The 16,883-nt window shown below is 39.1% G+C and overlaps 1 protein-coding gene across 2 annotated transcripts in view; it reads right to left on the bottom strand.

Annotated features, from left to right (window-relative positions):
• LOC309410235 (multidrug resistance-associated protein 1) overlaps positions 1-16,883 on the bottom strand; it is a gene marked incomplete at its 5' end in the record, with an annotated part of 54,793 nt that overhangs the window by 23,915 nt on the left and 13,995 nt on the right. For both annotated transcript variants that reach the window (XM_082006600.1, XM_082006599.1), the window contains 12 exons: positions 1,031-1,118; positions 1,496-1,642; positions 4,158-4,361; positions 5,765-5,857; positions 6,646-6,807; positions 7,548-7,725; positions 8,407-8,634; positions 9,672-9,803; positions 10,470-10,531; positions 13,536-13,661; positions 14,804-14,941; positions 16,294-16,410. In XM_082006600.1, the coding sequence (XP_081862726.1) occupies positions 1,031-1,118; positions 1,496-1,642; positions 4,158-4,361; positions 5,765-5,857; positions 6,646-6,807; positions 7,548-7,725; positions 8,407-8,634; positions 9,672-9,803; positions 10,470-10,531; positions 13,536-13,661; positions 14,804-14,941; positions 16,294-16,410 (1,675 nt within the window). The remainder of the gene's footprint in view (positions 1-1,030; positions 1,119-1,495; positions 1,643-4,157; positions 4,362-5,764; positions 5,858-6,645; positions 6,808-7,547; positions 7,726-8,406; positions 8,635-9,671; positions 9,804-10,469; positions 10,532-13,535; positions 13,662-14,803; positions 14,942-16,293; positions 16,411-16,883) is intronic.

The raw sequence follows: 16,883 nt of genomic DNA on the forward strand, positions 1-16,883 counted from the left end.
GAAAATAAGTCTACTAACACACACATAAAATAACTCGGACCAAAAATACTGTTCAGTGAAATGCCGCATGGTACCGGCATCTGTAGATTTTTACAGCCACTCCAGTTCAACCAAGTATGCAATAAATACTTAGCCTAGGTAAATATTTACGTTAGTATGCAAGTACAACCCATTACGGACAAGAAAAAAAAATACACAAAAAAACCCCACACTAAAGATGTGAGCAATGTATTCATGGTTATCAGCTGAGAAATAGGGGAAGATATTGTCAAAAGGAAGATTGAGAGAAAAAAAAAATTAGAAATACTGCAGATGACTGCTTACCGGAAAGCCAAGTGACTAAAATGATACAGAGCTCAGCTAACCACATGACAGGGAGCGATGGGGATTTTACTATCTTTGTAAAAAGGAAGTAAGAAAATTCATTTACAAATGACTGACGTAGTTAAAGTCAAGTTTTGTTTTGCAAGAAAAAGGGCATTAGTTTTTCAGTAATCTGCCTTCATGCTTATCTATCTCCTAAACAGCTCTATATAAGCGGACCAGCAACACTGGATACAATGTGAGTGACGCTGGGACTAGTGCTCTTTGCACAAAAGAGAAAGTACAGGCATTTGCCAGAACTGGGACTTATCCGTTCTCCTTCAAGGGTGCTGAAGTATTACATGATTGTTCTTCTCCAAAATGCTGGGGTTTGGCACAACATTAATCATTGTTAACTGTCTACAAATTTCAAATGGCTACACTTGCAACAGTCTAACAAGTACTTTTCAAAATGACCATCTGTGCCTGGATGCAGCCATTCTGTGGTTTGGACACGGGAGCTCAGGGGAGGAATGAAATTACCGGAGATGGTAGTAGAAACTTTATTTACATTTCCATTTTACAAACTCCCTTTCTCTACTTTCTGGCTAAAATTTATCACTGAAATCCACCAAAATGCAGTAGATTTGTTACATAAAGCAAAAGAGACGCTGCAAAGCCACCCAAAACCTGGATGCACTGATTTTCAACAGGAAAAGAAACTCACCCTCTGTGATGGGACCCCTGATTATGCTGTCTGGATCTAACTCTTCATGAGACAGGAACACCCTAAGGCGCTTCAAGGAGACACTGGCCTGCATGGAAAAGGGATGCAAAACTATCTTATAGTCTGCTCATTATATTTAAGAGCTTGTTGTTTTGCATCACATGTACATTACATCATTATGATGCACTCCTAATCCCTCCTTAAACCCATTGCATAGTTTCTTGGATATTCATCAAACTCACACTTCCCAAACCACTAGAAATATGGGTATTCCAGGAACACCCATCCACCATTAACTGGGATTGGTAATTTTGCTTGCATAGCACTTAACGCTCAGGAAATGCAAAGCTCCCTTTCTGGGGTGGCTGAATTTCACCAGTGGACATTCTCTAAGCACAGGAACGTAATCTTTCCACCCAGGGGCTACTTGTACACAGAAACACCTGTTAATGACTGAAGTCTTACTTCTACTATGCTGCTGATAACCATAGGAAGCATGTTCAATGGGAACCTGAGGATGTTGAACAACGCTAGGGAAACAAATGCCTTCTGAGCATCCAAGATGTTGTTCTTGTCTATTGTGACGTACACAGCAAACGTCGACAAGGCAACCTGAAACAAAGTGTAACGGTTACAGTTAGGGTAGCATTTTTAAAAGCCATTAACTCAGGAGTCTGACAACTGTAATCAGAGGTCTACAAATGCAAGAGCAACGTGCTGGTAGCTTCCTTGTTCCTGGTAAGCTTTTTGCAAAGCAAACATTTGATTTAAATCCATTGTTGTAAAAAGAAGTTGATGGCTCCTCTCGGAAAGCTGTCAAGTGCTTACTTTTTTCACATAGCAAGAGCGAAAGCACAAATGTCCCAGGCTTATTTGTGGTCACACAGCAGGAAAAGCGAAGGAGATAAATGATCACTAGTGTTTCTTGCCGCTCTTTCTCAGTTTTAAGACATTGCGCACACAGTACCAGACACTGGATTGGTAACATATATAGACAGAAAAGTTAGAAATACGCCAATGTTATCCCACTGTATATTTTGTAGAGACTACCACAACCCTAGATTTCCAAGTACAGCCCACTTTATCATGGACAGATTGTTTTGCAAGAAACTTGAAATGTTACTGCATTACAAAGATGAAGCCTTACAGTACCTAAACAGTTCACAACAGAAAATCTTAAAGATCCATACTGAGCATGAAAAGTGACAGTGAACCATTGTTCTCATAAATCATAAGGTATAAAAAATTTAAAAATCCATATACTTGTCTACATTTTTTTAAATGTGTTGATTATGTTATAGCAAAATTAAAGTAAACTAAGTAAAACCAAATGTTCACTTTCAGATTGCTTCCCTTCAGTGTTTTCTTCCATGGTAACAACGCTCATACCTCAATATATCACAAGATCCAGCAACTCTTTCCCACAGACTATCACTTAAAACAAGAAATCAAGGTAGGCTAACCTTTGGCATTCCCCCTCCCACAAGACTTGAAACAATTAGCTCAAATGCCTAAGGAACAGTCTCATCTAAGCACAGCATCTATTGAAGACATCAGTACTTCTGTTAAAAAAATCTGACTGCTGTACAGATGGGATTGTTCTTCATACAGCAGCTGACTCAGCTGTGCCTGGTACAGTGGCTTGTTTGTACAATCCTTAGTTTGGACAACCATATCCCAGGGAGAAAGCCCTCCCACAGAGATCAAAAACAAGACAGGGTCCAAAGAATAACCTCACAAGCAGCATGTCTGCACTCTTGTGTTACCAGCAATTAGTCTGAAATACGCCCTTATCAGCACACATAGCAGTAGGGGAGGTACTGCAAAATGAATAGTTTCCTGACACCATTATTAAACAATGTTTTAAAGAGCCCTGGCCATGGAAACAGAATAAAGAGTAGAGGAAATAGAATTTTGCATGTCAAAAGTGCTTTCAAGTAAGCACTTGCAATAATTCTTTTATCAGAAGTTCAGAAGAACAAAAATCCAAGAAACGGGATATTAAACAGCAGCCTTGCACTTCGAGGCAGAATCGGTACAGCCGGTGGCAAACGCCCTGAGGTGCAGGACCATTGCCACACATTCACAACATACGCTGAAACACAGCTACTGCTTAGGGGAATTTGTCTTCTCAGACTCCACAGAACAGCATTAAGGAGTCCACCTGCAGAGTTTTATTTAGAAGCTTAATTTAATAATGTATTTATATTAAAACCAAATCTCAGACTTCTTTTAGAAAAGTATTCGCTTAAGAATGCAGTTGATGTTTCCTACCCAGGGCACTGCTGCTTCTGCCTTTCATCATGCCCAAAACATAATGTAAACACTAAAAATGTTTGTGGGGCAGGAATCTGAGACTGGAAAGTACACTTTAACACCTTCAACTGGAACAGCACATATTTTATCCTAATGTAGTCGTGGCTTTTATTTGCTTCTGCAGAGAAGAGCAATGGCCCCTTATTCTAATAGGGTCTGAAGCAATTTTGATGTGATCTCACCTTTCTCTCCCTTTTATTAGTTTAAATGTAAGCTAACCACAAACACAGTGGGGATGTTTCATATATCCAAAAAAAAAAATTTTTTTTAAATAGGAATTTAAAGCAATCCCAGGGTACGCAATGGCTTTACCTCTCCACATTGTTCCTTAAACAGATTCTGTGAGAACCCAGGCCAGAGGTACACCTGGTGCACAGTATCCCATTCGACCAAGGACTCTTATCCAAGAACCTGCTGCTCTCAGAAAGATGCTGAAATAAGGAAATTTTTATTGTGTCAGCCACAGCTAGCACCCAGAGGGTACTTGTGCACATTAGTAAACTCTCTGACAGTACATTTAATCTTACGCTCCTTGAGTACACTACCAAAAATAGAGATGAACACAGAGGAGGTTTTTAAGTAATTTGGCCATTAACTTCTAGAATACGTCTAAACTTGTACATCACTAAGTTTCAAACAAAACAGTAGTGCCTTTTCATAGAGAAGTAGAGACATAAATGTTCAATTTCCCACCACTGTGGAGAGCATTCTGACTCTTCCACTCAAAAAAACCCAAAACAAGTTCTCAAGTGTTGCTTAGAAAAACATGGTCCCAAAGCGGAGAGCAGACTTCTAGATTTGTTTCACTTACCAAAAAAGGAGCACAAACCCAAGTGAAGGTTGCCATTGCAGCAAGGTAAGCAGATTTTTTTAGGACTTTGAGTTCTTTCTGTCTGATCTCTAATACCTTCTCTCTGAAGGCTAATTCCCAAGCATAAAGTTTCAGAACTTTAATCCCATTGAGAATTTCATTCATCAGCTTAATTCTGTTGTCTTTGCTCTTCATTTGAGCCACCTAAAAACAACATTGCAAAAAAATAATTAGCAGAGCACAATACTTGGCAGACCCACAAAGTTCTGAGCTTTGTATTTTGCAATGGCAAAATTTACCTCATTATCATCAAAAGCTTACTAGCTTCCCAAGCAGGAAATCTGAGATGCTATCTGAACAAACAAATATGCAGAATTAAGATGTTTTAAACCAATTAAAAGAATGCTTCATACAAGTAAAAATCCAAACCAAGATCAAAACAACCGTGGCACTGGTTTAAGTGGGATTAACCCTGCATCAGGGAGCCCTGGTTCCTCCTACGTACAATAAGCCACTATAGTCAAGCTTCAGTGATGGGTAGTTTGCACCTAACCTGAGATCAAATTTGGTTTTGCTTCGTTTTCATCACTATCAATGGCTTTCTGATGGTGCACTAAGGCAAAAAGCTTTCTGTTCAGCCATAAGAAGAAAGTCCATTCTTCAGAAGTTTCCGTCTTCATAAAATATTTTAATGAGGGCAATGCAAAGCTAAGTTCTGACTCGGCACTAGGCAGAGTTAGTAGACTACACCAGGACACCTATCCCAGACAGCTGTTACCAGTGGCAGTGTGGCTGTGACAGGCTATATATCCCTACTTCCCCCATGTAGGAACCAAATGCTGTGGTATATTTTGATGAACGTCTGAGAGCTGAAAGGTTTCATTTAAATGAAACCTTTATTTATTTAAATAAATCAACCTCCTCTGACATTTGGCAAATTCAGTTAGTAGCAAAGTCCGTACCAGCAAGCACATGGTGAGGCTGGTGGAAGTAGTTTTTGCAAGAGAAAACATGCAAGTTTGAGTCGACATTTATGTATGTGCACTCTCTGTAACAAACTGATCCCCTTTATTTAAAGTCAACTAAGGATCAAGAACAGCCAACAACTAAGGCTTCTTCCTCCTCACCCTTCCAGAAAAAAAAGAAAAAAAAACCCCACACACAACCAACCTTCCCCCCCACCAAGAACAAACCACATACCCCCTCACCCCCAATCACTGGAACCACCATCCTGGAAAAGTATTTCACTCATTAAGGTTCATTAGACAGACAGTAGTTTACATTTGCACTTTAGTTCTTAGGCAAGTTAAAAACTAAACTAATTCCAATCCAATCATCAGGCATTTCATAAAGCTGGCTAACCTGCTACCTTGGTCTTAACTACTGCAAAATTTTTAGACCACTATGTACAGATATACTGTAAGGCTGAAAAATACATGAGTTTGTTTATTCTGCATACACAACACCTCTGATCTTTCTTTCCCTTTCCTTTTTTAAGGGATAAATAGAAGGGGGGAGAAAAATTTAGAAGGACAAACCTCAGGAACAAGTCAAAGAACAGAACACATTTCTTAAAAGCACTCTCTCACATACATAGAGGTTCTAACCTGATAGGTTTTTGTCTTCATTGCCATCACAGCATTTATCGGAACCAGAAGGATCATGACAGCCACACCTGCCAGCACTGAAGGACCTAAATTCTGAAAAGTACTTGATTATAAACATTACATAATATATATATAAAAATTATTCAAATTCGTTTTTTAAAATCTTGGGTCAAACCACTGCGTATGCTACAGAAAAGCATTCCGAAATAGGTTTTCAACATCATCTTCTCTTTTCAAGAACAGCTTGGGGGAAGAAGAGGAGGATCAAGTAGGGGCTTGGGTTGATATTTATGTGCTTTGATTTTTTAAACAAACATACATATATATATAGCCCCCATATAGAGAGGTGTATATATATACACACACATCTATCTATCTCTATACACACAGAGATCTTTTAATGTTTTCCAGTTTTTGCTGGTTTGTCTGTTCTTCTGAAGTAGACACCCACACAGGGAGTAACAGACTTCTTGGGGAATTTCATTACCTTTCTGATTGACAGCAAGAACCAGGAAGAGTCACACTGGTGACTGTCTGGACTAGAAATAGCAAACACCTCATATGGTGACTCTTAGAGTGCAGCACCAACAACACTCTTCTTTAAATCAAGTGACAAATGAGATACTGTAGGTGCTGCTATCCCCTAAAGGATAGCAGCTCCCATCTGTATCCTCCCCACAGGCACAGATGTGCAAATTAAGCACCTCCTGCCTTCCTTCTTGACAGTGACAAAAGCAGCTCTGAATGGCTTCTAAACAAACAGCATTTTCTCCACACTGCTGTAAACCCTCCAGTGGTCTGAACAACAGCTGTCTATAGTCATGACCATAGGAAGCAGCACATTTCCAAAGTCAAAACAGGAAACAACAGACAATACTCACCTGCCACAGTAAGTATAGTGCTAATATCACCTGGAGAGGTGCAGACCAAATCATGTTTATATAGGTAGCCAAGTCCATGAATCTCTGAGCATCCACAGACATTAGATTTACAATCTCACCCACAGTAGAAGTCTTTCTAGCAGAATTTGTGATAACAAGTGCCTAGGTTCAGATTAAAAATAAAAAACAATTAAGGCAACATGAAGGAAGACTAACTGATCTGTATTTTCTCCACAGAATTCAATTGCTTCACAGAGCTTCATTTTTAAAACTACAAGCAATCCTCTCCCTGCTTCATATTCTGTTTACCCTGCACACCTTAAAAAATACAAATTGTACAGTTTGAAGCAAGGAGTTGGGTTTAAACTATTAGAGAATTAAAGACAACAAGCAGTCTTTGGGTTTAGGGTTGGTTGGTGCTTTTATTGCTTGGGGGGGGTATTGCTCTTTTGTTGTTTTGTTTTTTAGTGTAAGAAGTGGAATCTCCACTTCTGGTCACACATTCTTCTCACACAGAGTAATCAGTCTGCAGCTTTAAAATGTTCCAGTTTATTCCAAGATGAGGTGGTAGTGCTGCTAAGTCCCAAATGAAGCTGTAAATGTAGATGCATCTTAATTTCTGCACAAACTGAAGCAGTTTCAAACCCAGCAGTTTCAAAAGTCTAAACAAGACAAGGTTTCTTGTTTGGCAGTGGGAAGAACGTGCCTGAACTTTAACTAGCAAATTAGAAAATTGCTCTATGTTAAAAGGCTGTTGTTTATAAATTAGATACTCTCTTATTTCTATTAAGAGGTAGGAATCAGCCTACCAGAGTCCCCTAACTACTTTAACTATTCAGACTCAAGCAATGTATTTACACAGCCGCTGAGAAGTTTTGTCATATATTTAAAGAAACACCTACCTTTCGATAAATTACACCAACAATAGCTGTTTTGAGCCTCATTCCAGTCACAAAGCAAATATGAAAATACTGGTGAAGAATCAGTGTCTGAAGACAGGCACAAACAAACAGCAGCCCTGTGTAAAAGTAGCCTTGCCAGTTTGGGGCAGCTTTGTTATTTACAAAGTTGATCAGCAATCTGTGGAGAGAGGAATTGGTTCTCTTGATATATGCAAATAAAAATGAAACATCAAGGTTACAACCTTAGATTATTCTAGACATTATATGAGTCGTGCAAGCACCCAAGGTACCAAACTTAAGTGTTTTATCTAAGCAAACTTCTTAGAAACTGGAGATCATTTTATACTAGCACACATTACTCCCTCCTACTAACAGTGTACTACTTCAAAACAAAAGTATCACATACCTTGCATGTACAGCATTCTCTTGGAGCTACACTAAAAAGTCTCGTATTCCCTCCAGCTAAAATACAACCGCTTACAGTTGTTTTACTTCTCACCTTAAAGCAATACGACTCCTCCTACCCCCTTATCTCTCTGTTGCTTCACATACTGTGACTTGTAGTCCCACAATCACTACAGGTTAGAATTAAATAAACTCTCTTGCTATTGTTGAATTATGTTCCTGCCTGGCCTTCCTAGTGTTGGAAAGAAACATAAAAAGTCAAACGATTAATGCATGATGTTACAATTTGAAAACCAGTGGACCAAAATCACCTGTGCGCATGGTCTCTAATTTGCATGACAACTCTTCCCCACTAAACCAGCTGAAGGCAAAGCAGCTTGGTGAGGGAAATACCGGTGTGTTTTAAATTCTGTCCACATATTTTTAATACAATAATAAAGTATATAGGTCTTACTTCAGAATTTCTGGGCCTGCAAACATCAAGAGATCATGTGCAGCTTTGAACAGGAAGCTCATGAGAAAATAGGGTCCAAAGGTTTTATATAACACCTTGAATAAAGACGCTTCAGAGCTCTTCTGAGATGGTTTTAGAATCAAAGCTTCAGCCTCTTCTGTCACATCACCATTTGAGTCGCTTGATTTTTGCTGCTTTTTGGGCGAATATAACATGTTTAATGGCTGCCTGAAATAAGAGTAGGTATATAATGTAGTCTTTATTCAAGCATAAAGCCAACTGGAAAAAATGCACAGTATACAAATGATATGTCTATGAGCTCTTTATTGCCCTTAGTAGTTTAACTGGATTTTACTGTCAAACATCTTTTTAATCATACAACCCTAGCTAAATGAACTGGCCATTCAGAAATGGTCATTTTTGTAGGGACAGGCAACATTCCCGTTGAATCTCTCCTATAAGTCTGCCCTGGGTAATGAGGAATAGGGCCATAACCTGTGTTAAACTTAAAGAGCAAAGGACATCATTATCCTAGAACCCAGTATGCTGAACTTTCATCAAAATCAAGGCCTCACTGTACCACTGGTGTTAAAAGACTGCAGTCAGATTTATGCCAAATCGTTCCCAACGGACTGAACAGATTCATTTCATACATCTGGCTTATGCCAAACTACATACTTCCCAACTTCTGAGGACAAGTTCTATGTAAAAATACACTGCATAAGCAAGCAAGCAATTTTCCTTCAATGAAAAGGTAGTTCTATCTGCTGCAGTAAAGGATGATGAAAGTAGGATGGAAACTGCAGGCATACAGTCTTTGTAATGAGTCACCTGGCTTAGGTGCCCAGGATCCCTATATAGTCAAAGGAACGAAATAAACTTCTCTCTTCTACACTCTGAACTGCCCATCTGAGGCTTCACTAACTACAGAGCAAGCCCAAGCTCCTAAATTTCTTGACTAAAGTTTGACTGTGTGAAAATATTTCCTCCACAGGGAAAAACCACACATCAAATGTAACAATAACCAGCTTTGGATCATGAAAGACTAAGGGCAACTTGATGCAGCTCTTCATAAAGACAACATGCAACAGCCTACCTGGTTCCTGTTTTGCATGCACTTAAGGACAGATACAGAGCTGCCACCTAGGCCTTACAAAAGCAGTCTTGGTAACATATGACGAACACCTCTAAGTAGAGGCTGAGTAACTTGAGCTTTTGAACCTCCACATCTTGGAAGAACTGACAGCCGGGGTAACTGAACTTACCTCTTGGTCTTTGCCCACTCTTTTGCCCAGTTTCGAGCCAAACCTGGCACTATCTCCTCTGATTTGTCCTCTTTATTTAATGACCACAAATCCTTGGCTTCCAAAGGTCTCCGATAACCCTGAACCATCAACCTGTATTAGAAAGAATCAGCACTATATATTTAAGAACACTAGAGATATGTGTGTGTGTGTACACACCCCCCCCTTCTGCCTTTACTGTGAGAATTAGACACCAAAACATCTAAGGATCCAGGATATGCCACTGAATTCAAATTTCAGGTAAAATAAAAGAAAGGGTGAAGTGATCTCATTTGAAAATCAGACAGGCAATTAATATTCCCATGCCTCTTTATTAGCCTTTAATTTTACAAAGCAATTCCTTTCATCTAGCTTTCTGTTGGAACTCTGGCTAAGTACCAACCACAACTATACACCAATATTATTTCACATGTTTCTGTGTTTTAACTCACAAGAACATGTGTTGTGATCAAATTATACAGCATAACTAAAGCTAAGTTAATGAAAAAAAATAACCTGTTGGACAAAAAGAGCTAATAGTTAGTTATCTTCTTTCAGCAAACATACTAAACATATACTGGCAAAATTTAAAATTACAAAGACCCTACAAAGGAAGTAAAAAAGATTAATTAAAGGGGGGGGGGATCAAGTTAATCTACAAAACAAGCGACCAAAACAACCAAAGTTATTATTGCATGATTATTGCTAATTAACTCTGAAAGCAGGATTCTAAAATGCCATCTAACTTTAACTGGTGTTTATGCATCATCTTGATCTTACCCAGTGATCCACCAGAATGTGATTCTGGAGAGGAAAGAAGCACTGAACTCTGGACATGGATTCTAAAGGAGAGAAAAAGAAATCAATCCACACACGAAGTGACTGATACAGGGCCAAAAGAAATAAATCAAGCAGAACAGATGCTTTTGAAATTCCTTTTGTTTATAGTATTTTTTTTCACATTGCTAAACTTGTAATTTATGCTGTTGAGAGCTTGTTCAGAAAACACAGGCACAGCTTCAGGGCTGTCAGCAGACCAGCCCACTGGGACACACTAATAGCAATGCTCCGTATCAGCAACGCATCAAATAGTTGAGGGAATTTTATAAGACAGTGCAGGCCAGACAATCTCTCAAAATGTCATGATCAGTGCCTACCTATATATAATGCAAGGTATGCTACTATATGAGAGCACAAATATGTTGATTGGGTAGAGTTAGTCATAAACTAATTCAGTTCTCTACGGAAAAAACCCAAACATGCACAAATGGAAAAAAATTGGTAAACTACATAAAAGCATCCCAAAACAGCCCTTAAAAACCCTGCATCTTATTCATCAATAAGCTAAGGAAACTTAGCATCCATAAAGGTACACAGCTAGCCCGTGTGCTACATCCAGCGCAGTAGCTGCCTGTTTTACCTACTCTTCTGGTTAACATCCTCTCCTAATCTGGTTGGATTAAAACAGCAGCAAGGAAGGCTGGAAGAATTTCACAACTTCTACTTCAGCAAACACAGGGAATACTTTCAACTTCAACAAAATTTCAAAATATTCTCAACTTTGCATAAAATGCTGTATATTAGTTTTTCCTTTATACTTTTACTTGCAGGTGGAAATGAGAGTCAACTAGATCTTGTACTACCAAAACCTGGACTTAATTTGCACAAAGCATTAAAACATATTGGATTACTGTTAAAATAATACTATTTTTAATAAAATTAAATAGTTATCACACAAAGAACTATTAATTCTACTGACATTCATGCCAGATCAAATGAAGACAAGTTGCAACAAGTCTGGACTTGTGCAATGTAAGCAAAAACAAGAGACAAAACATATTGCTTGACTTATATATACATCAGCATCTCAGAAATTTCACTGCAGTTTTTTGGCTTAAATAAACATACAGTAAGATTTTACTCAAGATTTACAAACATTTCTGGTTTGGAAATGCTTGGCAGAAGGGAATAAAGCAGAATTTAACACTGACTAACATGACTTGCTTTGTTCTTTTCCCCACCATAATATTCAAGAAACACACCACTCATTTAAAAAAAAGGTTAAAATTTGAAGTCTGCTCGGTTTCCTAGAGACACTCCTAGAAATACTCGGAACACAGAAACAAACCACTGTGGTCTGGAAGCACCTTGTAATTATTGTAACCACGATCAAAGCAGAAAAGAAGTTTTCCATAAATCTACAGTATCCTGTCAAATACGCTTCACTCCTGAATGAGATGAAAAGAACCCAAAGACGAAGAGGATCCAAAAACTCAGCAGTATGCTCTTCCCTCCAGGCATATACATGCAGACTGTCTGCCAGTGGTAATGCAGAGCAGCCCTGGCACACTGGATACTGACGGAGAAGCTAACTTGTGGAATTCAGTAAGTGCAACTGGTTACGGACCTCTTCCACAGTAAGAAAGGCAGCATTTATTTCTCCCCTCACACATTTCACACCTTCCTTCATCAGTCAGTGCCACCTAACATCCATAAAACCAGAATTACACCCTATAAAAAAAATATAGAACTGAGGTTTCTAAACTTGGCACATCTAAACTCCAGGCAGTGACACGTGTCACTCCACCATGACTCAGAAGGTCTAACCTGGGGCTAAGCAAGCAGTATAATGATCCAGCATCCCTTAGGTCATTTAGATCCATGCCACATAGCTAGCACATATAATGAAGAACACATGCAAAATGATCATGTCTACAAAAAATTAAGTTTCTACATCCAGACCACCCTCTAACGTTAACTGATCTTGCAGCTGAGCTGGTTAAATTTTTGCTTGGCACAAAAAGAGGCAAATATGCAAATCAAACACATCTATCCAGATTCACAAGTTTTCCAGGTGTAGATTCTTCCCCACCTTCAATAGGAAGGGAATACACATCCTTATGAGTGTCGTGGTTTAGCCCCAGCCAGCAACTAAGCCCCACGCAGCGGCTCACTCACTCCCCCACGGTGGGACGGGGGAGAGAATCGGAAGAATAAAAGTGAGGAAACTCATGGTTTGAGATAAAGACAGTTTAATAGGTAAAGCAAAAGCCGCGCACGCAAGCAAAGCAAGACAAAGAATTCATTCACTACTCCCCATGGGCAGGCAGGGGTTCAGCCATCTCCAGGGAAGCAGGGATCCGTCACTCGTAATGGTTTCTTGGGAAGACAGACACCGTAACTCCCAACGTCCCTCCACACCTTCCTTCTTCTTTGTCCCAGCTTTATATACTGAGCATGACGTTATATGGTATGGAATATCTCTTTGGCCAGTCTGGGTCAGCTGTCCCAGCTGTGTCCCCTCCCAGCTTCCCGTGCACCCCCAGCCTGCTCGCTGCAGGCCAGCATGAGAAGCTGGACTATCCTTGACTACTTAGCAACAACTCAAAACATCAGCACCTTATCAACATTTTCTCATCCCAAATCCAACACACAGCCTCACGCTAGCTTCTATGAAGAAAATTAACTCTACCCTGGCTGAAACCAGGACAATGAGTTACTGCCTACTGAATGGTATCAGATGAGTAGAGGATAGCAGTTCAAATCAGTATTTCCCACTGGTTGCCAGAAGCACTACTGAATACATATGACTTAACCTTCAGGAACGCTATTCAGGAATGACTGAAATGGTATTTTTGTTGTTTCTCCTAAATATAGCCCACCCTGCTTTGCATGTTATGGTCTTAATCTTCTGCGTCACCAACTAAAAAGCAGAAAGAACACCCTATGGCAAACAAGTCAACAAGATTTGAATCAGTTGGCAGCTGGAAGACTATGGCCCTATAATTCATTGTACAGAATATTGTACATAAGATACTCAGCATGCAGTATAGAGTGAACACTTACAGGATCGTTTACTGTTTCAGAAAACAAAGGTGGTCGTTCCGGAATACAGCACAGGAGGAGCTGTACAAATAACAGGATGAAGTAGATGCAGAAGGTGACATAACGAAATGCATCCACTTCAGCACCCTACAAAGGAAGGTAATATTCCAATCAGAAGGCTTGAGGAATTTCTTTAAAGCAACATGTTAGTATTAAATATAAAACAGCTCCTTACTGTAAATTCTGCAAATTACATAAACATTACACTACCTACCCCAATGCAAATTAAAGTCAATGTCTATTTTGGTAAAGGGAAGGTAAAGAGAAGGGGGAGGAGATAAAATATACCATTTATTTTTAATCAATCACAGCCATAAAAATACAAGCAGGAACTCCTTCTGTACAGAAGTTCACCTTAAGACACAGTTTGTACCAACACAACATGCCCCAATTTGAAGTCAAGGTATTCTTTATAGGAGCAAGGCATTTATGCAGTGGCTAGTAGGGAGTTTTCAAAGCAAATTTGTTGATTAGCATGCACACAGAAAATAAGAATTAAAGGAGCAGAATTTAGATTACAGTTTGTTGCGTTGCGCTCAAATTCCAGAGGTTCTTCCATTTTTTACACTGGGACTGATACATAAAGCTTAATCCACAGAAATCAAAGCACACGGACAGATGGACACACACCCCCACACACCCATCAGTAAAAATCCCACTTCCAACAGCTGAAGACAAAAGTTGCCTGAAAGTTCTCAAAATTCCCAGCATGGCTTAAAGGTTTCAAGAAATAAATGTGATATGCCATCGTCAGGCAGCTCCACAATTACTCTGGTATTTGAGGTGGCCTTACTATAAAGCAGATTGACGTAAAAATATTTCACTTGTACACTTTCATTTTGCCTCAGCAGATGAGACTACATTACTATCAAACCAAGCGTTTCAGGAAATCCACTGTATAATCAACAGGAAGGCAACGTAAACTCCCAGAACAGTTTCATATCGAAGATTATACACTTTTATTGTACTCAAGCAGACACATCCCCTTTCTGGAACAGCTAGCACAATTTTCTTACCAACTGTTGCTACAGTTAAGATCACTATGAATTTCACTATCATTTCAAAACAAAAGCCATTAAAGTCTTGCCTGTTCTGCTTTTATAAGCCAAGGAATGAAGGTACACTGGATGGATCATTAACTGACCTGACTGGCATCATTAACAACCAACTACTCTATTACTGCAGCAATTGGGATTATTTTTAACTCAATGAGGCTAGCAACCACTTACCATATTTAAGGCATGTATTATTTTGGATCTAAAAACCACTGTGGCACATAACAATGAGATGAGCCAGAAAATCGTCATTACACCTGAAGACTGGACTCCTTTTATTCTTTCATATTGTATTAAAAATGTGGCAAGCAACTGTGAACAAATAAGATAAAAGTATATTCACAAGCTTCAAGTTTTACAACACGTTATACACATACACAAGGTACTATGTTAAAGTGTGCTTATTTAACATTTCAAATCCAGTATCTCCCAGAGATTTTAACTGTAATTAAAAAATACTTTTAAACAGGAAAGTGGACAAAAAAGGCAAAAGGAGTATGTATTACATAGAAGTAAATGATCACATACACAAAAGTACTGTCAAAAGCTGCCAGTCTTTATTTCTTTACATTTCTGGCTTGGCATCACAAATCAACATGCAATTATTGTAACAGTATATCCTTTCCAAGTATTTCCTGACTAATTCTTTTTAAAATAAAAATATTTCTTTCCATACAAGCCACAACGCCAAACACCACTGACCAAATATTACTCTATTTCTGTATTTTGTGTGTTTTCAGAGTCCTTTAGGAAGCTGGTACAATTTAGTAATCTTACTTGCCTGCTACAATATGCATTTTCAGTCAGCCTGACAAAAGCTTGACAATTGCATTATTAAATGACCACAAGCTATTTAACAGCTCTTGCACCTGTCAGTATGTTTCAGGGCTGTTCAGTCTTTTTGGTTTGGTTTTTTTTGTTGTTGTTATTACTGTTGAGGTGGTTGTGTCCCATCACACCCCATCCCCGCCTTGAGTATCATGTTTAATCACTACCATTCCAAGTCTGTGATCAATGTAAGGCAACTGACAATAAATGAATAGCAAGGTGTTTTCCTTGAAATGGTGGCTGCAGAGATGCTGGTGTGAAAGTAGATGATACTTGCACATCTTGGTAGAAGGAATTAGCCGGGGACACCTATGTGCCTCATGTGGCATTTAAGACTTTCCACCATGCCAAACGTAACAGAAAACATGCACTGAAGAATGTTACATGCAGGCGAGTTTGTACTAAGATAGTTAATAATGCAATGCCTTCAACAGCCTTTTACCAAGTTCAGTGTGATTTGCATTACCTAGGGTTAATCAGTCCTCTCAACTTGACTCCTCCACGCCATGCTCAAGTCAAGCTATACAATGAACGGTAGCTCAAGCCCACCAAAATAAAAGGCAAGACAACTAGCTCTGGCTTGTGTGCTGATATGCAATGCACTGAACATAGCTGGGTTGCGGACGTGTTCTAATTTTTTTATTAGAAGAATTTTATTAGAAATTAGAATTAGAATTTTATTAGAAGCAGACATTTCGCAGTATTTCACAGTTCAACTGCAGATTAAGTCTGTACGTAAAGACTGTATCTCAAAGAATTACAACACTGAATACTACCAAGATGCATGGTATTGCTTAAGGTTTTGCATGAACAAAGACCGTAACAGAAGAACTTACCATTGTTATACCCAATACTGTAGGCCTAACAAGAAAAAATGGGGCTCGAAAAGTATTTCCCAGAAAAGAGTAGAAAAGGTCTGCCCAGCAGACTATCCACAGTATTAAGCCCAAAGCCTGCAATACAAAAGTGTATTTCATACACCAGTTCACACAGATTAGGCAGTGCAATATAGACATGAACATCAGATGTTATGTGTCAGTACAAGAGGAGTCATAATTTTCTTCACTATGAGGGTGGTGAGGCACTGGGACAGGTTGCCCAGAGAAGTTGTGGATGCCCCATCTTTGGAAGTGTTCAAGGCCAGGTTGGACAGGGCTTTGAGCAACCTAGTCTAGTGGAAGCTGTCCCTGCCCATGACAACGGGGTTGGACTAGATGATCTTTAAGGTGCCTTCCAACTCAAACCATTCTATGATCAGATCATCTCTTTTGGGCAATTCTACAACATGCATAAAAGAACAGTAATTTGGCTTTACCTACTGGATCCTCACTAAAAGAAAAACATTTACTAATTTTTAGTACCATATAATTCAGTGTATTATGAAGCAGAAAGCTGGGGAATCTCACTCCTGAATAACAGATCGCAG

This window comes from Phaethon aethereus (assembly GCF_964289735.1).
Source record: "Phaethon aethereus genome assembly, chromosome: 15".
NCBI lineage: Eukaryota > Metazoa > Chordata > Aves > Phaethontiformes > Phaethontidae > Phaethon > Phaethon aethereus.